This window comes from Rattus norvegicus, chromosome 17, assembly GCF_021556685.1.
Source record: "Rattus norvegicus strain SHRSP/BbbUtx chromosome 17, alternate assembly SHRSP_T2T, whole genome shotgun sequence".
NCBI lineage: Eukaryota > Metazoa > Chordata > Mammalia > Rodentia > Muridae > Rattus > Rattus norvegicus.
The window spans coordinates 67,796,276-67,819,642 of record NC_141550.1 but is presented as its reverse complement, the minus strand read 5'-3'; the positions used below and the strand labels follow the sequence as shown (position 1 = coordinate 67,819,642).

Genomic DNA, 23,367 nt, shown 5'->3' with positions numbered 1-23,367 from the left:
TTGGGTTCCTGTGCTTGCCACTTGGCATTAGGTTTTCTCTGGTGTTACCTTGTTCTGCTATTTCTGACAGTGGCTAGACCGTCCTATAAGCCTGTGTGTCAGGAGTGCTGTAGACCTGTTTTCCTGTTTTCTTTCAGCCAGTTATGGGGACAGAGTGTTCTGCTTTCGGGCGTGTAGTTTTTCCTCTCTACAGGTCTTCAGCTGTTCCTGTGGGCCTGTGTCTTGAGTTCACCAGGCAGGTCACTTGCAGCAGAAAAGTTGGTCTTACCTGTGGTCCCGCAGCTCAAGTTGCTTGTGGCAGGCTGCTTTTGAGCTCTCAGTGAGGGCAGCAACCAGGAGGGTCTGCGCCACCTTTTCCCGGAGCCCTGGTGCACTGGGGTCCCAGATGGCGTTAGGTGTTTTCCTCTGGAATCAGAAATGTGGGCAGAGTGTAGTCTCTTCTGGCTTCCCAGGCGTGTCTATCACTCTTAAGGTTTAGCTCTCCCTCCCACCGGATTTGGGTGCAGAGAACTGTTGACCGATTCCCTTCAGGTCTGGGAGGTGTCTGGACTGCATGGGGTCTGCCCTAAGAGTGTCCCTATCTTCTGATTCCCAGAGGCTGTATAAAGTTTCCTCTTGGGCCAGGGATGTGGGCAGGGGTGGGCAGTATAGTTGGTCTCTACCGCTCTGCAGTCAGGAGTGCCCACCTGTCCGGGAGGCAAGCTCTCTCTCCCAAGGGGTTTGGGAGCAGTTGGGCAAGTATATCTTATCAATTGGATCTAAGGTCATTGTGTTGTGTATTCTTTCATGTGCAGATTTAAGTGTAAGGGAATGTGGGGCAGCTGTTCTGGGCTGCCACGGAATTGGAACATATGCTTCTGTCAAGATATCCAGCAGATATCTTGGGATACTGCAGTGCTAGATTGTGTTGGAAGGTGCCAGATCCTCGTGGGCCCCGTCAGTGTTTGCGTGATTATGTTTTTTATTTGATACTTGCCTGTTCACAAAAGAAGTCTGGGAGTATCTAGAATTGGAGAAATCAAAGCACCAGGTTTGGGAATAGAGTTCACTGATAGGGAACTTGTTTAATCTGAGTGAGGACCTGAGACCCAATGTGCAGTATTACAGAATAGATAAATAAATGTCCCAACAAGCCCCAGTGCAACCCACTCCCAATACAGGGTGATCATGCTAAGGAAGCCAGGAGACGAGTGCCTGGGTCAGAGAGATACACACGGCACTGACAGCACAGCTCTGAGATACCAACCTTTAGACACAGACAGACCTAGGCTCTCACCTTCTCTGAAGTTGAGTTTGTGCCGCCTCTGAAACCCATAGTGAATGGAGACAGGCGGCCTCACGTGCAACTTCCTTTATATGTGGTAACACAGTAGTATTCTGTTGGAAGACCTTTTCAGATTTGGCTCTGTGACAAAACAGTCTCTGTCCTTATCCCTTCCCACTGGAGACTGACAGACGGTGTGCCTACCTCAGTGTATCAGCATAGACGAATAAGAATGACAGGTATTGCAACTTTTTTCCTGGAATCCATGCATTAACTATTCCTCTGTAGTTTATCTGAGATCAGAGGCCCAAGTCACTGTAAAATTATGCAAGAGTCTTGATTGCACTTAACCCCAAAAGCACATAAAGTAAAATAAAAAGGCTGAGGTGGCAGTTTGAATTAGGTAGTTGTACATGTCTAGAACATGGAAGTCCATAGCGATGTCAGAATGCTTTTAATCTCCAATACAGTAGTCAGGTCAGAGCAGAGCAAAATAAACTAAATTTAAAATGAAAAAGCAGGAGCGGGGCTGGAGAGACGGCTCAGAGATTAAGAGCAGAGTCTGCTCTTCTGAAGGACCCAGGTTCTATTCCCAGCACCCACAAGGCAGCTCACAACTGTCCATAACTCCAGTTCCAGGGGATCTGACATCTTCACACCAATGCACACAAAATTAAATAAATGAAGTCCCCAAATCTGAAGCATCAGTGCCTGGAGTAGAGACTATGTATGGAGGCCACCTACCCAGCCACATCCCGTCACACTCTCGCAAGGTACATGCATGCTAACGTCCCTCTCCCTGGCAGGCCATGCACACTCACTCAGGCGTCTACTTCTGTCCATGTAGCCTTCTCAGACTGACACTTGAGAAGATGCAGTGGAGTCTTAAGGAAAGTCTTAACATCCCTCCCTGTAGGTCTGAACTAGGCTGATCTCCTGCCCCAGCCCATCTTCTTTCTCTCCTCCACCCGCTGGATTCAGTTTTTATGCCAACGACTGGGATGTAGCAGATGACTGAAGTTTCACCAAGTAGGTGTTTGAGCGCCATTCCATGGTGTAAGTGGTCTGTCTTCTTTCTCTGGAAAACACATGGCTCTACTGTTTCAGAGTGAAAGAAGGAAAATTGCAGTTAACACTGGGACGGGCCTGTCTACAGAAAGAGCCACACTGTGTTAAAGATTCTTCAAGGCTTGACTTCTTTTTGCATTGCAGAAAAAATATTCAGTCCCTTCTAAGTTTTATTCATATAAAGTCTTTGTAATCTCAGCTGAAATGCAAAAATTCAAACATATACACAATATGTTGAATAAATCAAATCTTTACTTTCATATATAAGTTACATATATGTATACATACATATATTAATTTTAAAAGTCACATTATTGTAATGAACACACAAATAAAAACCAATATTTTTCCATTCCCAACACCATTCATCTCAATGAACTCATGTAAAGTTAGTCTAGACGTACTGATTAGATTGCTACTTAGCCAAATTATTGATTAAATAAAATACTTAGGCTGTGGTCACTTACATGGAGCCTCTGCACTGGCCCAAAGGAGTAAAGCTACTTACCCTGAAGGTCACACCAAGACTATTCACATTTTGTATGTGTTTACTTATTTTGTGTAAGTTTCTCTATGTGTGTGTGTGTGTGTGTGTGTGTGTGTGTGTGTGTGCATTGGCCTGCACACACGCACACACACACCATGTGCATGCAGGAACAGGTAGATATCAGAAGATTCATCAGATCCCCTGGAGCTGGTGTTGCAAAAGGTTTTGAGCTATCATGTAGGTGCATGTTGAGAACTGAACTGAGATCCTCTGGAAGAGCAGTGAGCACTCTTAAGTGTCAAACCATCTCCCCCTGCCCCTAAAATGATCACATGTAAATATTAAAGTTGACAGTGGCTCCTAGCTCTGTTTGACTCTAGTAACAATAAATACATATTGAGTGTATGTATGTATGTATGTATGTATGTATGTATGTATGTATGTATGTATGTAAAAATGGTGAGGGGTTGTAGACCTTAAATTTATCTAGGGACACCAGATTGCCTGACAATCATTTTGTTGGTTCTTCACATCGTTGCTCTTATTTTATACACACACACACACACACACACACATACACATACACACACACACACACATATATACACCCAAACCATCACTATTTCCTGAAGCTGGAACATATTATTTGTAGAAAAAGTCAAAATATTTTGTATGTTGTGCTGTCTAGCATGATGTCAACTTGACAAAGCTATAATCATTGGAGAAGAAGAAACTTCAGTTGCCAAACGCCACCATAGGACCTGTAGGGCATTGTTTAAATTGGTGATTGTCAGGGAAAGTGCCCAGTTCATTATTCATTGGTCCACTGCTGGGCTGGTCATCCTAGGTTGTATAAGAAAGCAGGCTGAGCAGGCCATGAGGAGAAGCCAGTAACAGCATCCATCCATGGCTTGTGCATCAGCTTCTGCCTCCGAGTTCCTGTCCTGACTTCCTTCAGTAGTGAACAGTAGTCAGAAGCATAAGAAAAATAAACCCTCTCCTCCCTGAGTTGCTTTGGTTATGGTGTTTCACTGCAGCAATAAAAACCCCAAGTAGGATCTGTGTATTGTTCCACTTCAAGCAGAGCTTGAGCTTGGGTTTAAATGACGTGTCCTGTGTGGTGTGGATACTTCGGTCATCTTTCCTATTCTAAGCTCAGCCCTGAACCAGCAGGAGTATTTGGAAGCTAGTTTGCAATGCAGAGTCTTAGTTGGAAGGAGAATTAGAAGTGAGCCTTCTTGGTGAAAACAACAACAGAACCCTTAGAAGGATTTGGGGCAGGTTTTGTCAGTGTAGACTGAATGGGCAGGTGTGGCTGAGCTGAGAGAATCTGTCTGTCTACTGTCACACATGGCCCTGCTTGGGTCTCATTGTGGAGTTTAGTAGTTCATCAGGTGAGTGTGTGTGTGTGTGTGTGTGTGTGTGTGTGTGTGTGTGTGTGTTATATGTGTGTGCTGTATGCATGTGCACATTATGTGCAGGTTCACATGTTCAGTTGCATATGGGGATTGTATGAGTACAAGAGACACCACAGGAAGGTGGGTGTCGGCCTCACAAGCACCAGCCAACTCCTGGGAGCAGGATCTCTCACTGTCTCATCCATCAGGCTAGATTGAGGAAGCAGTAAGCCCTAGGGATTTTCCTGTCTTTGCCTTAGTACTGTGATTGATTACAATGAAATGATTACACCGATCATTAATATGGGGAGTGGAATGTTCCACAGCACTGTTGCGGAGGTCAGAGGACAATTGCACAGTTGGTTCTCTCCCTTCACCTTTACGTGTGTTCTGGGGATTGAACTTGGCTCGCCAGTCTTGACTCATACATGCTTTTAGCAGTAAGGGCCTCTCACCTGGTCCTGCACCTTACATCTGTACCTGAGTTCTGAGGATCAAACCCACGTCTTTAGACTTGCAAGGGAAACATTTTGAGGACTGCATCACATTCTCTCCTCACAGTAGGATCTATTACTGTCAAAGTGTGAAATGACTCTGCTCAGATGGGAAATTGAATACACTAACCACGGTCTTTAATGTGGCAAACCTATAGATGTCATGGGTTCTACACTCATCTTTGAATTATCGTTGGAATCAGTGCTCCCCGACAGTGTGCTGGGAAATTGTTGGGAGAAACATCACAGTGTGAAATCAGCCAAGAAGGGTCGGTGATGACAAGTGCAGATGACTCCTCGACTCTGCTGGGGATGTCATCAGGACAAAAGCACTGAGTCTAAATGTGGCAAGGGACAAGACTAGGAATGACAGAGAAGAGATCCTAATGACAGAAGCCCTCCTCTCCAAGTGACCAGTTCTACCTTGAAATCCTATGAATTCCTTATTCCAACAATCACCCCAGGACTATAGGCCATACAATAATCAGTGAAGGAACAGATAATTTGTTCTTAGTTTTTATTTATTACCGAGAAAAATGACTGAATGCTATAAGACAGCAAATGGCAAAGGATTTAACAAGCAGTTAACAAAAAAATTTTGTTTTTGTAGTAACAAGAAATTACTTTTCTCATTAGTCAAAAAACAACCCCCCGCAAAAAAAAAAATCAAAAACCAAGAAAAATCAAAATAGCTAGTTTTTTTCGTTTGATTGTTATTAGTTATTTCAGAAATGTTTCTCCCAAAGTCCATGCATTAAAGGGTTGACCCTGATGCAGGATTGATGATAGATAGTTTAGGTGACTAGAACATCGGGGCTTTCTTATTGCAACAGTGGGCAAATCTATTGAACTCATAGATAATGGGCTCTAAGTAGGTAGGACCTAGGTGGGTTATGCCTGTGAAGGATTTACTCTTCTCTGTGCGTCTCTCTCCCTCTTTGTGCTTCCTCGCCAACATGAACTTTGCCCTCTTCTACCTACCTCATAGCTCTAGCTTTTGCCTTACTGGTTTCTGTCTTACCTTAGGTCCAAAGCAGTTGAGCCATAGAACACACATTGAGACTTTGATACAGTAAACCCAAAGCAATCGTTCCTGCTGTACTAAGTTTGCTTCCCAGCTATTTTATCACAGTTCCAGTTCGCCGACTATCAAGTCAATGACTCCAGAGTCTGCATTCAGTGTTTCCATGATTTATAGATTACAGATACTTTGGAATAGACATTCAACATTTTTTATAATGTAGGCATAGCATTTTGCCAAAAATATTCATCCCTTACTCATTTTGAAGAAAATGAAAGTTTTGATTTCTCTTTATATTTGTCCAAAACTGTCCTGTATTTTCTTTTGTAACTCATACTAGATAGCGTACAAGTAGACCTGAAAGCAACTGGAATTCTGGGGTTTGGCTCACCAAATGAGGGCGAGCTTCTGTGAAGTTAATGAACCTGATTAGAAATGCAAATTTCTGCCTCTTTTAACTTTATTTTACCTATCTACCTACCTACCTACCTACCTATCTTTCAACCATCTACTTACCTTTTTATCTTTCTATTTATTTTAGTTTTTGGAGATAGGGTTTTTCTGTGTAGCCCAGGCTGTTCTGGAACTCTCTAAGTAGATCAGCCTAGCCTCAAACTTAGAGATCCATCTGCCTCTGCCTCCGGAGTGCTGTGACCTAAGGTGTGCCCAACCCCCTTCCAGCCACAAACTCCTCCTGCATATTGTTACAATCATGCAGCCCATCCCACCGGAGGGAATTCTGCAGTTGCAAGTGATGACTATAACAGGCAGAGACGACCGGGATTGCAGTGGTCCTTGTCTGAGCCTCTGCTCTACAGAGACTACAGGGTATCAGATGCACCGCACAGAACTTTTAGGGAGGAAAGTGATATTTCTGTAGACTGCAGTTGAAAACTTTTTAAGAGCACGAAGAATCAAGGGAACTACTAGTTAAAACTCACAGGGTGGATTTTAGCTGACAAAGTGACTGAAGGATTTCAGCACTCAACTTCTATAACTACCCTCATCCTTATGTATTCCAATCATGGCTTGGAGATGACCTCTCCTATAACTGTACTTCTCACGACTCACAGCCCATATATCTTGTCAGGCTCCACAAATGGGGACACATCCTCTAAATGGGGCCACCAAGATAACAGGAAGCCTTCTGCAATGGTCCTGAACCAAGGGGTGATCTTCTCTTCTCCACGGGTCCCCCTGTCCAGTAGCTCCTGCACGTCCTCCTGGCTCATATAGCTGTAGCTTCTCACTTCTCTGGGATCTTCCTCACCAACAGAAAGATAGCCATTCTCATGGTCTCCCCAGATATCATCAGAAGGACTCTTGTGGTAGATCCGGTTCATGAAAATGCTGTCCATTATGGAAGTCTGTGTCAAAGTTGGTACATTATTAATTCAGTAATAGATAAAACTTAGATTAAAACAAAACAGTTGATTCCTTTGCTCAGTCCTTTTCATAGAGTGCCTCTGAAGCACTTGCACTTTATTAGCGTGTAGGCAGATGACATTGAAGAGGGCACCATTTCTATAACAACAGCTTCACTTTTCATTCACAATGAAGACCACATGTGAACAGGACATGAGGCTGAACACAGCTCTGAGCATTAGGACATGCAGGTATGTGAAAGATTTCTTTTTGAGAATGGAAAGAAAAGCAGCTTCAATACAGTGCCTTGTTCCATAGCCTCTCCTGTGGACCAGGGTTGGGCACTTCACAGGAACATTGTTTCCTATGCAAGACAGAAGCCCTGTTAGGCCAGCAGACACTTCCTAGGTCAGCTTTTGATGGATGAAACTTGACAGCAATGTCATGTGACATTCTACGTATTAAACAGACCCCTGAGCACATGAAAAAGTTCATTGAGCCCATGCTGAGTGAGTGGGTACCTGGTCCTGGGGGATGCCCAGTTCAGCCTGCAGACGTCTCAGGGCCGCCCTCCTCACTCCCACGGCATCCTCCTCTTCCAGCTCCTCAGGCACATATAAAGGGTGACTAGAACAGGAATCTGTAAAATGTCTTGGGGCAACATATAGCATGCAGCTTTAGAGAGAACACTCTTTATTGAATAGGAGCAATTTCCTTCCTGGTCATAGTTAGTGTAGAGAGTGGGTTCACCTTGGACTTTTATCAGTATCAGCTCTTCTATATGCAAATAGTAGATTATAAAATCTCACAGCTTGATTCGAGTTGCAAAATGCTTAGAATTTAATTTCATTGTATCTAGTGGCAGTGGGACTGTCTTTCTGTCTCTTTTCTCTCTCTCTCTGTTTCTCTCTCTCTGTTTCTCTCTCTTCTCTCTCTCTCTCTGTTTCTCTCTCTCTCTTCTCTCTCTCTCTCTTTGTCTCTCTCTCAAACACACACACACACGCTCAAACACACACACACACGCACACACACACACACACACACACACACACACACACGGGGTTAGGAGGGAAGAGTGCTCAGATGGGTTCTCTCACATCCCTGTCAGGTTCCCAAACCCTAAGTTAGACTCCAGTGCTCCCTGGGGTTGACCTGGGTGGCTCACCAGGAAAAGTGTACTTGGCATCTGCTCTCTGCTGAACCAAGAGCTGGTTTTGTGTGTTGAAGAGGACCACACTGAAGCCTCGGTGTAGCAGGCCTGCAAAGTGAGCATGTGCGAGGGTCATGCTGGAGTCAGCATGGAGTCTGCATATCCATCTCTTTCTCAGTCTCATGCAACTCAGGATGATGGCACCAGGAGTGGCTGGTGATTCTTGCTGGGATAGAACCTATGCCAGTCGATTGGCATTTGGTGATTCAGTATTTATTTACACACAGAAAGTCTGCAAGTGAGTACTGCAGTTTTCCTCCACTTGTAAACAAAAGCTAGAGAGCCAAGAAGTAAAGTAAGCCTTGCAAGGCAGGCTGAGCCCCACTGTGTGAATCTAAAGCTATAATCTTGAAAGTATGTTCTAGCTGCTTTGGCCACACTGTGCAGGCATATGGATGGCCCAGTGGCACAGAGAGTCACTGCTTATGCCTGGAAGTTGGGACACATGAGGCACCTAGAGGGCTCACAGTGGGGTGTCTCCCACCAACCCCTTTTCCTGGAGACACATATAGACCTGACAGGCCTGCCTATGGAGAAGAGGCTGGCCTTGAACTCACAGAGATAACTTGTCTCTGCTTCTCTACTGGGAGTAAAGATGTACAGCGCCACCCCCAGCTTGGCTACAATTTCTGACTTTCCCAATCCCTTCGAGGCAGCAGTCACAGTCTGCATCACCCAGTGCACTGATGGAAGTGTTAGCCTTATCAAGTTAGCAGCAGCCGCAGCAGCACCCGCTGGACAGCTGCCTCCTGACCCTGCATGGCTCAGAGTGGTCCATGGCACCAGGCCTGCACATGGCACCCTCCTTTCCACTCACCCTTGTTAATGGTTTCCATCAGGTGGCAGTTCTTCTTGGTGTCGGCCCCAATGATCTGGTCCTGCTTGTCAATGACAATGAGGATCTCCTCCAGGCGTTTTATCTGGAGTTCATTCAGGTGGGTTTTGCTTGCCTGGAACATACCTGTGAACACCAACGGCCTCTTGTATAAACAGAAAGCATAAGGGGAGAGAGGTGTGTGAGCCCCTCCAACGTCAGCGCCGGAAGCATGTGCAGATATGGAAGTGTAACGAGAAGGATGAGGCTTTAGTGATCAGACAGTGAGCTACATGGGCAACTGAGAGTTCTCATGGTCTGAATTTTATTTCTCCTTGATGATTAAATCACTGTGTAGAGAGAGCAGTGTCCTCAAATGAAGCTAACTGTGGGCAATGGACACTCCTGGACGAATGCCACCAAAGAATGTCTCTACTGTTAGCCATCATTGTCATGCTCTTGTCTTCCTTTATTTGTGATTATGTTTTTTATTTGATACTTGCCCGTTCACAAAAGAAGTCCGAGAGTATGTAGAATTGGAGAAATCAAAAGCACCAGGGTTGGGAATAGAGTTCAGTGATAGGGAACTTTAATCTGAGCGAGGACCTGAGACCCATCCTGCAGTACTACAGAATAGATAAATAAATGTTCCCACAAGCCCCAATGCAGCCCACTCCCAATACAGGGTGATCATGCTAAGGAAGCCAGGAGACGAGTGCCTGGGTCAGAGAGATACACACCACACTGACAGCACAGCTCTGAGATACCAACCATTAGGCACAGACAGACCTAGGCTCTCACCTTCTCAAAGTTGGGTCTTGTGCAGCCTCTGAAACCCAGGATGAATGGAGACAGGCGGCCTTACCTGCAGCTTCTTTTATACTGGGTAACACAGTAGTATTCTGTTGGAAGACCTTTTCAGATTTGGCTCTGTGACAAGTAGGGTCCTTAATCCCTTCCCACTGGAGACTGAAGGAGGGTGTGCCTACCTCAGTGTATTAGCATAGGTGAATAAAAATGACAGGCATTGCAACTTTTTTTCTGGAATCCATGCATTAAATATTCCTCTGTAGTTTATCTGAGATCTCAGGGGCCCAAGTCACTGTAAAATTATTTACGAGTCTTGATTGCACTTAACCCCAAAAGCACATAAAATAAATAATATAAAAAGGCTGAGGCGGCAGTTTGAATTAGGTAGTTGTACATGTTGGGAACACAGAAGTCCTTAGTGATGTCAGATGCTTTTCATCTCCAATACAGTAGTCATGTCAGAGCAGAGCTAAATAAACTAAATTTAAAATGAAAAAGCAGCGGGACTGGAGAGATGGCTCAGAGGTTAAGAGCACAGTCTGCTCTTCTGAAGGACCCAGGTTCTATTCCCAGCACCCACAAGGCAGCTCACAACTGTCTATAACTCCAGTTCCAGGGGATTTGACAACTTCACACCAATGCACACAAAATTAAATGAATGAAGGCCCCAAATCAGAAGCATCAGTGCCTGGAGTAGAGACTATGTATGGAGGCCACCTACCCAGCCGCATCCCATCACACTCTCCAGGTACATGCATGCTCACATCCCGTTCCCTGGCAGGCCATGCACACTCACTCAGGCGTCTACTTCTGTCCATGTAGCCTTCTCAGACTAACACTTGAGAAGATGCAGTGGAGTCTTAAGGAAAGTCTTAACATCCCTCCCTGTAGGTCTGAACTAGGGTGATCTCCTGCCCCAGCCCATCTCCTCTCTCCCCTCCACCCGCTGAATTCAGCTTTTATTCCAACAACCGGGATGTAGCAGATGACTGAAGTTTCACCAAGTAGGTGTTTGAATGCCATTACATGGTGTAAGTGGTCTGTCTTCTTTCTCTGGAAAACACATGGCTCTCTACTGTTTCAGAGTAAAAGAAGGGAAATTGCAGTTAACACTGGGACGGGCCTGTCTACAGAAAGAGCCACACTGTGTTAAAGATTCTTCAAGGCTTGACTTCTTTTTGCATTGCAGAAAAAATATTCAGTCCTTTCTAAGTTTTATTCATATAATGTCTTTGTAATCTCAGCTGAAATGTAAAAAATTTAAACATATATACAATATGTTGAATAAATTTGGCTATTTAGCCAAGTTATTGGTTAAATAAAATACATAGGCTGTGGTCACTTACATGGAGCCTCTGCACTGGCCCAAAGGAGTAAAGCTACTTATCCTAAAGGTAACACCAAGACTGATCACATTTTATATGTGCTTATTTTATTTTGTGTACATGTGTGTGTGTTTATGTGTGTGTGTATATGTGTGTGTTTGTGTGTGTTTGTGTGTGTATGTGTGTGTGTGTGTGTGTGTGTCTATGTGTATTGGCCTGCATACACACAACATTTGCAATGCAGGAACAGGTAGAGGTCAGAAGAGGCATCAGATCCCCTGGAGCTGGTGCTGCAAATGGTTTTTAGCTCTCATGTAGGTGCATGTTGGGAACTGACCTGAGATCCTCTGGAAGAGCAGTGAGCACTCTTAAGTGTCGAGCCATCTGCTCCTGCCCCTAAAATGATCACATATACATATTAAAGTTGACAGTGGCTCCTAGCTCTGTGTGACTCTACTAACAATAAATAAATATTGAGTGTGTGTATGTATGTTTGTATGTATGTAAAATTGGTGAGGGTTGTAGACCTTAAATTTATTTAGGGACTCCAGATTGCCTGACAATGATCTTGTTGGTTCTTCACTTCCTCGCTTTTATTTTACACACACACACACACACACACACACACACACACACACACACCCTCCCTCCATCTCTATTTCCTGAAACTGGAAAATATTATTTGTAGAAAAGTCAAAATATTTTGTATGTTGTGCTGTCTAGCAGGATGTCAACTTGACAAAGCTATAGTCATTGGAGAAGAAGAAACTTCAGTTCAAAACGTCACCATAGGACCTGTAGGGCATTCTTTAAATCGGTGGTTCAGCATGTGTGTGTGTGTGTGTGTGTGTGTGTGTGTGTGTTATATGTGTGTGCTGTATGCGTGTGTACATGTATGTGCAGGTTCACATGTTCAGCTCCATATGGAGATTGTATGTGTACAAGAGAGACCATAGGAAGGTGGGTGCCGGCCTGACAAGCACCAGCCGACTCCTGGGAGCAGGATCTCTCACTGTCTCATCCATCAGGCTAGACTGAGGAAGTCGTAAGCCCCAGGGTTCCCCTGTCTTTGCCCCATACTGTGATTGATTACAGCAAAATGATTACATCAATCATTAATATGGGGAGTGCAATGTGCCGCAGCACTGTTGGGGAGGTCAGAGGACAATTGCACAGTTGGTTCTCTCCCTTCACCTTTACGTGTGTTCTGGGGATTGAAGTGGGCTCGCCAGTCTTGACTCACACGTACTTTTTGCAGCAAGGGCCACTCACCTGGTCCTGCACCTTACATCTGTACCCGAGTTCTGAGGATCAAACCCACATCTTTAGACTCGGAAGGGAAACATTTTGAGGACTGCATCACATTCTCTCCTCACAGTAGGATCTATTACTGTCAAAGTGTGAAATGCCTCTGCTCAGATGGGAAATTGAATATACTAGTCATGGTCTTTAATGTGGCAAACCTATAGACGTCATGGGTTCTACACTCACCTTTGAATTATCCTTGGAATCAGTGAGCCTTGACAGTGTGCTGGGAGAAGCATCACAGTGTGAAATCAACCAAGAAGGGTCGGTGATGACGAGTGCATATGTCTCCTCTTCCCTCCCCTTCAACCTGTTGCTGGATTCAACTTTTATTGCAAGCCCTGCGATGTGGCAGATGGCTCAAGTTTCAGCAAACGAGAATTTGCACATGACACCATTTTTTAATGTCTTCTTTTTCTGGAAAGTAGAAGGGTCTCTACTGTTTTAGAGCCCAAATTGAAGTTAAAGCAAAATTGCACCTAATAATATGAACTGCATGTATGTATGTGTGTGTGTGTGTTTGTGTGTATGTATGTATACATACATGAAGGCCTCACCTATGTCAAGAAAAGTTAAGAATGGACATCACTACTTCGTGTTGTCTCTGCTTTACTTGGTTCATGTGTATCTCCAAATCTCAGCTCCTGGAAGCACTCATTCTGCTTCACAGAATAAGGGGTCATTTGTTGCCCGATTCTAGAACTTTGGATAGAACTAAGGTCCTTAAAACAAACCAGCTACCATCCATCAACAAATTCTTCGAATTTGTTTGTGATTCTGTCTTTCAACTTCTTTATCTAATCTTTCATACACACACACATGTACACACACACACACACACACACACACACACACACACACGCAAACAATCCAAAAATCTCATCTCCCAATCTGATGACCCACGGAGACTCATTGCTTGCAAACTTAATTCCACTTTCCCTGCAAAACTTCCACAGACTCAAGTCCTACCCTAGTAACTCCTGTTCACCCTGGATCCTGGCAACAAAGAACTAACAGGCCCTGTGCAATCCCACACACCCCTCCTATAACCTTGTGCAATAGCCCATCGGATGCTGCAGGATGACAACTTTTCTACCTGACTCCTGCTGTCCTTTCTTGGGATAGTCAACCTTTGTCTTGCTAACTGCAGAATTACAACAAAGGCCACATTTCGTCATCATCTTGGATTATGAGTCCTTCCTTGGATTGTTAGTCATGATCTCCTTTAGAATTATTTTGTTTGGGCTAGGTAGTTAGGTTGGCTTAGTGATTGCCTAGCATGCATGACATACTAGTTCACTGCCCAGCACTGTGTAAAACCAAGTAGAGTGGTGAACCCCCGTATCTTAGCACGTGGAGTTAGAGACAGGATTAGAAATTCAAGGTTTTCTCCCTCTACATGGTGAGTGTGATGTCAGCCTGGGCTTCATGAGACCTTCTTCATAACGAACATACTAACTAACTCAACTAACTAGCTATTTAAGTAACTAGACAAATCAATGTCAAACCCTGATCCTTTATTCCTGATTTTTGTTTGGATGTTTGCAAAGCCCCTGATGGGTGAGGGGTTCTTGAATATGGAAAAGGATCGCACAGACTTGAGATATTTTCTATCCCTTTTGTTCCAAACCGTCATAACAATTATTAAACAGACAGAAATATAATACCCAGTAGGTTTTTAAAATCAATTATCAAATGCTACAAATGAGCACCTCCAACAGGAGGGTCAACCATTAAACACTGTCCAGCCTGGTTTTGCCCTTATTTCTCATGTGCTGAGATTTAGAGGGTATTCCAATCTGTCTAGTTATGCAGATCAGAGGATAGGACCCAGGGATCCAAGCACTCTAACATTGGAGCTCTATCCCCACCCCTCTTTTATGTGATTTTTTTTTTGGTGCCTGTTTGTTTCATTTTAAGACTTATTTATTTTTATTTTATGTTTATGGATGTTTTGCCTGCATATGCATGTACACTGCTCAGTACCCACAGAGGTGGAGAGCCCCTAGAACTGGAGTTCTACACAGTTGTCATCTAGTGTGTGGGTGCTAGAAATGGAGCCAGGTAATTTGAAAGAGCAGCCAGGTCTGTTTATTTAAATTCTATGTTTGATACGGTGCCTCAGCATTTTGTCACCTTGGCCTCGGATGCACTATGTAGTCTGGTAGGACCTTGGATTTTTCTTCCTGAGTGCTAGGACTGCTGGCATGTGTTGCTGTTCTATGTTCAAGTTAATCATTATTCTTTTTTCAATGTACATTTCCTTTAATGACCCCCATCTCCCTTGAAGGGTAGGTGCAGGCAGTTAGGCGACTAGCAAGACAAGTTCACTTGAAGATCTTGCCTTGGTTGACGGCTTTGCCCACGTGCTGAAGGCTCCCTCCCAGGAAGAGTACTCTCGAACGAGGGTCTGGGTCTCCTCGCTACCAGAATCCAGTTTCTGCCATGTCCACCTGCCAATCTGGACTCTGCGGAAAGGCAAGATCTTGGCCTCGGAAGACCCAAACCCCAGAAATGGAGCTGCTGTCGTTGGTTCCAAACAGGATAACACTAGCAAAGGCATTCTTTCTCAGTTTGTCCAATCGCTGGAACATTCCAGTGATGGGGTTACAACTCATGAAGGTCTGGGTGAGCTCTTCAGAGAAGCGGTACTCGGCATACCACAGGGACCAGCCATCCTTATCAAAGTGCTCCCAAAAAATGGCAGCACCACAGAGAGGACGTCCTCATTGGAGTACGTTCGTTTAAACTCATCCAACACAACGGTACTCTTGGGCAGGTGAGCGAAGGGTCTTTGGCCTTGGGCTCAGCAGCCAATGCCTGCTCACACTCGCCCATCTCTTCCTCAGGAGCTGGGGCAGCTGCCTCTTTTTCCTCTTTCCGCTCAGTCTGGGGCTTCTGCTTCTCTTCTCGTGAGCCCTTTTCTTTCCTTGGGGTATCTTTTTCCGGCTGTCTCTCTGCAAACTTCTTAGCATCAAACTGAGCCATCTTTTTACACAGCTTCACCTCCCCCAAGATGGCCCTGAACTGAGGCTGGTTAATGCAGGTAAGGAACCATTGGTTGATATTGGGGAAGGCCTGGCGAAAAGAAAGCTCTAAGACCTGTTTATAGAGCCACAACAGGGTACAGACAACTGTGATGCCAGTCAGTGTCACTCTCTCACCAACCAGAAAAGTCCGTGTCTTCAGATGAGTGTCCAGCAGCCCCAAGATTCGCTTCACCTCCTCTTCGGCATTTTCAGTGGCCTACTTGTTGTGGTGCATAATGCCTAAGGTGGGGATCACCCAGGTGCCAGCTGGAGGGACAATGTCACTCTCAGCAAAGCTCACCCTCTGCACCACCTGAGCTGCTGCCTCTGGCGTACTTCCCTGCAACTCCTCGTTGCTTAAGCAATAAGCGATGGCATTGCTCTCAAATACAGAGTCCGTCATTGCCCTCAACCTTGCCGGCAGGAAGTTTTCTGAGAAATTCGGGGGTGCAGTTGGTTTGGCTAAAGTGGAAGTGGGGTGGTGCGGAGAGCATGCGGACCTGAGCCCCGCTGAACTGAGCAGCGATGAGGGCCTTGAAGGCCCTCCAGTTTTCAGGGTTTGTGTGCAGGGTCCCAGCCATCATGGTGATTCCGCAGAGAAAAGGGCTCAAGTTAATTATTAAGTATCTTCTGTAATTTTACTCTTCCCATAGTCCCTCTGCATGATTTATTTATAAATAAACCTCCGTCCCGTTCTCACACCAAACATTTATCGTTCCACTAAACATCTAAGCTATTGTTTCGTGTCAACAGTTATATTTTTAGATCTAACCATTCCTATCTAAGCACGTGTGGTGCCAGAGTCAGCAAGCAAATAAGGGAAGCTCCTTGTTAGCTTTTGCTTTGTTTCATTGAACTCTCTTTTGAGACAAGACTGGCCTCAAACTCACTATGTAGCTGAGGCTAAGCTTGCTTTTCCTGACCACAACCTCCTTGTGTGACACCATGCACACTCTCCACTGACATGGACTGCACATGAACAATAAATACGATTTAGTTTTTATCTAGCCTAAATATTGCATGGAGGAATATTACATGTCCATGATTTGACCAGTTCTAGAAAAGGGAATGATTCTATCCTTGTTGGTTTGACTTGGTCAGATTAAAACTCTAAACTTGTGAGCAGGTCTTTATTCCTGTGGAACTCTGCCTGAACACATCTGTATGCTAAGATCTTTAAAATATCTTTTAAATTTTTTGTGTTTATTTTGTGTGTCTGGATGTAGATCTGCACACTATACATATTCAGAGCCCTTGGAAGCCTGAAGGAGGTGTTGGCTGCCCTAGGACTAGAGTTAGAGGTTATGATAAGGCTGTGTGAGCATTGATCGTTGATCCAAAAGAGTAGTTGATGATCTTAACTGATGAGCCATCTCTACAACCCCATCTTGATATTTTAAATGTTTTATTAGCATATATCAACTAGGCGTAATTATGGGGTTCATTTTTTATATTTTTTATATATATATGCACATAAGGTATTTTGATCATACTCACCCTTTATTACTGTTGGCCACTCCCAACCCTGCTGATCTCTTCCCTCTACCCATTCTACTTCCCTGACTTTTATGTTTTGTGACCCAAGAGGTTCCATTAGGGTTGTTTTCAGGGAGCATGGACACTTTTTCCATTGAAAAGAAATATCTCTTCCTCCCTCAGCAACCATTAATTGTTTATCAATCCTCAGGGATGGGTGGGGCTTCATGACAGCATTTTGAACACTCTTCACCGATTGGGGGAGGGGGTTCTTACATTCTTCCTCTCCCTCCTCTGTGATGCCTCCTATCTTTGAAGAGGGTCACATGGTTGTCTCATTCAGAGCTGAGTGTTCAACGTCACTTATTCCCATCACTGTGCTCAGTTGAATCTCTGCAGTTAATACTGTCCACTGAAAATGGAGCTTCCAACTAGAGCATATATTAATAATAATAATCTATGGACATATAACATAATTATTTAGAAGGCAATTGGATGTGTGCATCATATCTATTTAACAAAGTAAGAGTAAGAACTTCTCCACTGGACATATAGTTTTCGATAGGTTTGCAATGCCAAACACCAGTTCCTTCATATAAAGTGGGCATCAAAACCAGAGACCACTTGGTTGACTCATAGCAGAACAGACTTGGCACTATCGTGACGATGGCATATCTTGCCTGGCTGGACTGCAGTGTTATGTTCACTGTCTACAGACTAGTCCATGAGTTTGAGGCGTGTCTAGCCTCTGCAGTGACACCTCACAAAGTAAAATGAGGGAGGAGGGGGAAATCCAACCAAAATGAAGCATGTAGGAAAATTTCCTATGAAAGCCCGTTACTTTTTAAATTAATTTGAAAAAGAAAAAATAGTGACAGAAACATGTGTAAGAGACTCTTACATATAAATAACAATAGTGTATTAGTAATGCCTATAATGTGTGTTCATAGGCATAACAATTGTTGACTAGTTTTTTTGACTCTGAGATCAGGAACCAAACTTATCTCATAGGAAATAAAATTCACAAAGTAAAATAACCATTTGAGGCCTGCCAACAGCATTATGTATGTAATTTACTTTATTAAGAAAGCAGAATAGCACTGTTGAGATGATTCAATGGGTAAAGTGTGCAAGTATGAGAACCTGGGTTCAGCTCCCTAGAAGCCATGTAAAAGCCAGGAAGGACAGAGCACGCCCATAATCCCAGCACTCCAGTTAGCAGGGTGTTCACTGTAGCAAACAAGAGATTCCTTTCTTAAAGCAGTGTGTAAGATGATTCCCTGTGCCCAATGTTCTCTGACCTTCACATGCGCAGTATGGAATACATGTGCTCCCCAATTCTCACATCACACTCAGAGATGTGCGAATGAGAGGACACACACACACACACACACACACACACACACACACACACACACACTTAAAAAAATAGAAATACAGAGCAGTTCAAAGCAGTGATTTAGTAACAGTCAGCATTAGCCAGTGTGGTGGTGCACAGCTTTCATTCCAGAACTTGGGCAGCAGAGACAGCAGACAAATCTCTGTGAGGTCAAGGCCAACCTGGTCTACACAGTGAACTCCAGGAGAGCCAGAGGTATATAGAGACCCTGTCTTGAAAAATCAAACCAAACAGCAAGCAAATAGACAAACAACAACAACAATAATAAAATCAGCTACTGTGCGCTGAGGGCTTGCCTCTGCCACTGTTAATATAGTCTCTTGTTGCATGGCCTTCGGAGGCAGGGGCAATATACAAAAGAAAAAATAGAGACCCAAGATCAAACAAACAAAAAACTGAGACCAGAGATTCAAGCCCCATTTTGCCCTACTTACCTTCTGAGGTGTGGTCCTTTTGTGGCTATCATTAGGATAGCTTAGTCTAAATCATTTTTGAGACAGAGGCAGAACAATAGTGTCTTCCTTTCTTACACTAATTTCTCAACATTTTGACCATGAAATACAGTGTTGTCAGGAATAATGAAGGGTGACTTGCTTCATCCTCTCATCAGGAAGGGTTCAGAATGACTAAACACATTATCGTTATCTCATGAAAAGAAGGCAGCAGTTGGCTGTTCCTTGAGAGGCACAGGACGGGCTGTGGCTCCATTCACCTACCTCACACCCAACCTTATCTCCTTGGTTCAACTCAGAAATGTCTTGAAACACTTATGGGTGTGGGGTGTAACTCAATGCCTGTCTTTCCCATTTCTGCTGGGTTTATATGTTATCTGGGCTCTCTTTGTGGCTGGCATTTTGACAGTATGAGAACCCCTCCTTCTAGGTTTCTCTTACCACTTCTAGGTAAGTGGGGCGGGGGATCTGAATAAGGAGAAGTGCTAGGATGATGAATTTTCTCTACAAACTGAACTCTTGGGGCTTGCATGTTGGTCCAGGACCTGGTAGCAGAAAGTAGCATCTCTTGGATCCCAGCTTTGTTCTTTCTCTACATATTTGATTTTGACAGCAGTGGGTACAAGATCTTTGGGGAACTAGCTCATCCCAGTCTCTTGGTGTACTCCACTGGAGAGGTAACAGCATAATTATAGAGCATGGCATTTTGATATTTGTAGGGGCAATGGTAGACAGATGGACACACACACACACACACACACACACAGAGAGAGAGAGAGAGAGAGAGAGAGAGAGAGAGAGAGAGAGAGAGGAGTGGAGGCTTCAGGGACCCTATCCACCTGTAACCATTGGATTAGTAGAGCCACATAGAGAGTTTCTGAAAGCATGAAGCAATAAGGGAGATCCAGATCACAGAGCAGGGGATGACCTGTCTAAGGACAGCACATCTGACTGACTAGGGTGTAAAGTGAAAGATAGATGGATGCATGGATAAGTGGGTGGACAGACAGATGGATAATAGCAAATATAGAAATATGGACAAATGTATGTATGTATGAATAGGTAGACTGATGGACAGAAGGATGGATGCCTACGTGCATGGATGTACAGACGGATGCATGGGTGGATATACAGACAGACAAGTGGGGTGAATGGTCTGCTGGCTAGTCTTATGCCAAAAGGACACAAGCTAGAGTTATCTGAAAAGAAGAAACCGCAATTGAGAAAACACCTCCAGAAAAGATCTAGCTGTATACCCAGCTGGGAAACAGATGCAGAGAGCCACAGCTAAACATTAGGTAGAACTTGGGAAATTCTGCAGAGGAGGGAGAGGAAGGATGGTAGCAGCCAGAGGGGTCAAGGACACTACAAGACACCTACAGAATCAACTAACCTGGGCCCAGAGGGGTCCCAGAGCCCAAAATGCCGACCAGAGGCTTGCGTAAGACTGGCCAGGCCCTCTGCACACATGGAACAGGTGTGTAGCATGGACTTCATGTGGGACTCCTAATAGTGGCAGCAGGGGCTGTCTCTGACTCTGTTGCCTGCTTTTGGGATCCTTTCCTCCTACTGCGCTGCCTTGTCTAGCCTCGATAGGAGAGGATGCACCTCGTCGTACTGCCAGGACTGGTTGAGATCCACGCCCCCCCCCCATATTCTGAAGAGAAAGGGAGGAGGAGTGGATGGTTGGGGAGGAGAGATGTGTGTGGGGGGATATGACTGGGGGGGGATGGAGGCGAAATTGCTTTACAAATTAATTAGTTCATGAGCAAACTGATCCACCTAGAAGGCATTTTCCTAGTGATTGGTAGGAAAAGGCCCAGGCTGTTGTGGGTGGTGCCATCCCATGGCTGGTGGTTCTGGGTTCTATGAGAAAGCAGACTGAGAAAGCCAGGGGAAGCAAGCCAGTAAGCAGCACCCCTCCATGGACTCTGAATAAGCACCCATGTCCAAAATCCTTCCCTGCTGGAGTTCCCGACTTGACTTCTTTCAGTGATGAACAGGGATAAATATACCCTTTCCTCCCCAACCTGCTTTTTGGTCATGGTGTTTTGTCAAAGCAACAGATATCCTAGACAAATGGATTCATGGATACATGGAAGGATAAATGGATACATGAATAGACCAATGAAAAGACAAGTGGATGCGTGAATGTTTGTACGTCTGGGCTGAGAGATAATCAGATGTGTGTGCGTGTGTGTGTGTGTGTGTGTGTGTGTGTGTGTGTGTGTGTGTGTGTGTGTGTATGAGTGAATGAATGGATGGATGGAAAGTAGTGGGTGGACCCCTCAGGAATTTGAGACCAAACTGGACAACATAGCAATATCCTGTTGTCAACACCAAAAACAAACAAACAAACAAACAAAACAAAAAAAAAACCAACCCAAAACAGTAGTTCTAGCTTCTTGCTTGGGAATCATTCCTATTCCTTCCTCTACTTAGGTTTGCAGCCATGTGTTTGGAGCACTGCATCTGTGGGGTGGCAAACGTAGGGAAGTCCAGGTAAAAACCTGCGAGAACACTCTGCACAACACATAGGACAGCCAGACAAGAAACCAGGGTGGAAACATGCCAGGGATCCTCTGTTCTTTCAAGAGGCAGTGAGAACCCCTCCAGGGTTAGAATGGATTATTCTGCAATTTCACTCTGAAGTTTCTAAAAGACAGATATCATATAATGAATCTTTTATGTGCATCCATTGGTTATCCAACCCAGTGGATTGGCCTGAAGTATACACACAAAAAACAATGTGCAGGTGGAGCAGATTGTGTCCACGAATTTGGGGGACATACATGTAATATATATATATATATATATATATATATATATATATATATATATTAATAGCAATTAGTGAAAAAGAGGCTATGAATCTGAAAGGGACCAACAAAGAGCGAGGATTTGAGTGGAGGAAGTGGGATGGAAAGATGATACAATGGTAGGATAATCTCAAGGAATGAAAAAATATTGAAGAATAAAATGCATGCTGGTCTTGGATCCAGCTGTCTGCTTCTGCACCTTGAGCTACTGTTGGTGTTTCTAGGAGTAGACGCATGTGCACAAAACACGCACACGGAAAAATGCTCACGGCTGTCCTATAAAGTCATAGAGAGGTGTGTGTGCTACAACTTGGGTAAGCTTATTTCTAAATGAAAGTGGAAAAGTCAAAACTACATCTCCCGTGGAACCAAGATGAAAATCAATCAAAGCATGGTGAATAGCACAGGACCCCACAGAGGGGAACTAAATAACATTCTCTACTCTCTCTCTCTCTCTCTCTCTCTCTCTCTCTCTCTCTCTCTCTCTCTCTTTCTCTGTCTCTCTGTCTCTCTGTCTCTGTCTCTCTCTCTGTCTCTCTCTCTCTCTCACACACACACACACACACACACACACAGAGAGAGAGAGAGAGAGAGAGAGAGAGAGAGAGAGAGAGAGAATGCAGAATATCTAATAGCTGTCTTAGCATCAGGGTTTTCTTCTATAAGAGTGTCTTCTGAGCCTACTCTCTGAAAACACTAATGGAAAAGTACAGTTGTGAATTAGTGTAGGGTGAGGGCTTTATGAAGACAGGGAAGATGCAGGTAAAGCAGATCCCAAAACCTGCATGGATGACAATGTGACCATCCAAGATGCTGTGCTTTATAGATGAGAAGCTTGCTGTTGAGTTCCACAGGGCAGGTGCTGCTATTTCAAGACTAAGCCAGCTTCAGGACTACAGCCACAGCCCCGGGTAGGCATGGAGTGGATTTATAGTATGGATTGTGTAATATGAGACATGGCCACTGCATGCACAGATATGTCAGTTGACTAAGCCATTGTTGAGGAAAGCTTCTGCTTAACCTGAAAAGACCAGTGCTTGGCAGCAAGGCTGAGATTTAAATGGGTGTGCCGTACAACATAACGTCCATTCACTCAGTATGCAGTGTTTGTGGGAACGCGGCGCTAGGGTAAAGTAGTCTTGCCTTCCTCTGTGTGGCTCAGATAAAATGGACGCAGGATTCTGTCTTCCATAAGACTTGTGCTTTTCCATGCTGAGGCTGGGGGAGTTACTGAATCCACGTCTATATCAGGATACCTTGTCGTTGTCATGCAGGGGCAGGAGCATTCTCTGTGACAGGCAGTAAAGCCCATGGCCCCCTGTCCCAGCCTGACAGGCTGCCCCTCTCCTGGGCCAGGCCAGGCCACAGCACTTGAACCAAGGCTTCCCAGGAACGGGGGCTGGAGATGCTGAGGTATGACCCATTGCTTTGTGCTCGCGGCTTTCCTGGATTTAGAGGTCGTGTGGACCCATGTACAAAACTGAGCGGTTCGGTTCCACCTGGAACTGGCAAATGGTGTACAGGCCTGTGCTTACGACTTTGGTTATATTTTGCATAGAGCATGGATGCTTAATCCTAGTGACGTTAAAAAGGCATTGTTTCCAGTCAGAAGACCTTCGTGGGTGACCACTG

The 23,367-nt window shown here is 44.5% G+C and overlaps 1 protein-coding gene and 1 pseudogene across 1 annotated transcript; both read right to left on the bottom strand.

The window, feature by feature from the left end:
• Positions 1–6,798: 6,798 nt before the first annotated feature.
• Positions 6,799–9,270, bottom strand: LOC148000237 (isopentenyl-diphosphate delta-isomerase 2-like). The gene is made up of 4 exons (XM_087591954.1): positions 9,124–9,270; positions 8,249–8,354; positions 7,618–7,747; positions 6,799–7,098 (listed from the first exon to the last, which is right to left on the bottom strand). The coding sequence occupies exons 1-4, from the start codon at positions 9,263–9,265 to the stop codon at positions 6,799–6,801; spliced, it is 678 nt and encodes a 225-aa protein (XP_087448080.1). The 5' UTR covers positions 9,266–9,270.
• Positions 9,271–14,887: 5,617 nt separating this feature from the next.
• On the bottom strand, positions 14,888–16,188 carry LOC148000236 (elongation factor 1-gamma pseudogene; annotated as a pseudogene).
• Between the last annotated feature and the right edge of the window lie 7,179 nt (positions 16,189–23,367).

Bases quoted from the DNA above. Each gene is read 5' to 3' on its own strand.
- LOC148000237 (XM_087591954.1), bottom strand. From the start codon at position 9,265: ATGTTCCAGGCAAGCAAAACCCACCTGAATGAACTCCAGATAAAACGC. The intron at 8,355-9,123 runs GTGAGTGGAAAG...CTCACTTTGCAG, and splicing joins GATGGAAACCATTAACAAGG to GCCTGCTACACCGAGGCTTC. The intron at 7,099-7,617 runs GTACCCACTCAC...ACTTTGACACAG, and splicing joins TGGGCATCCCCCAGGACCAG to ACTTCCATAATGGACAGCAT.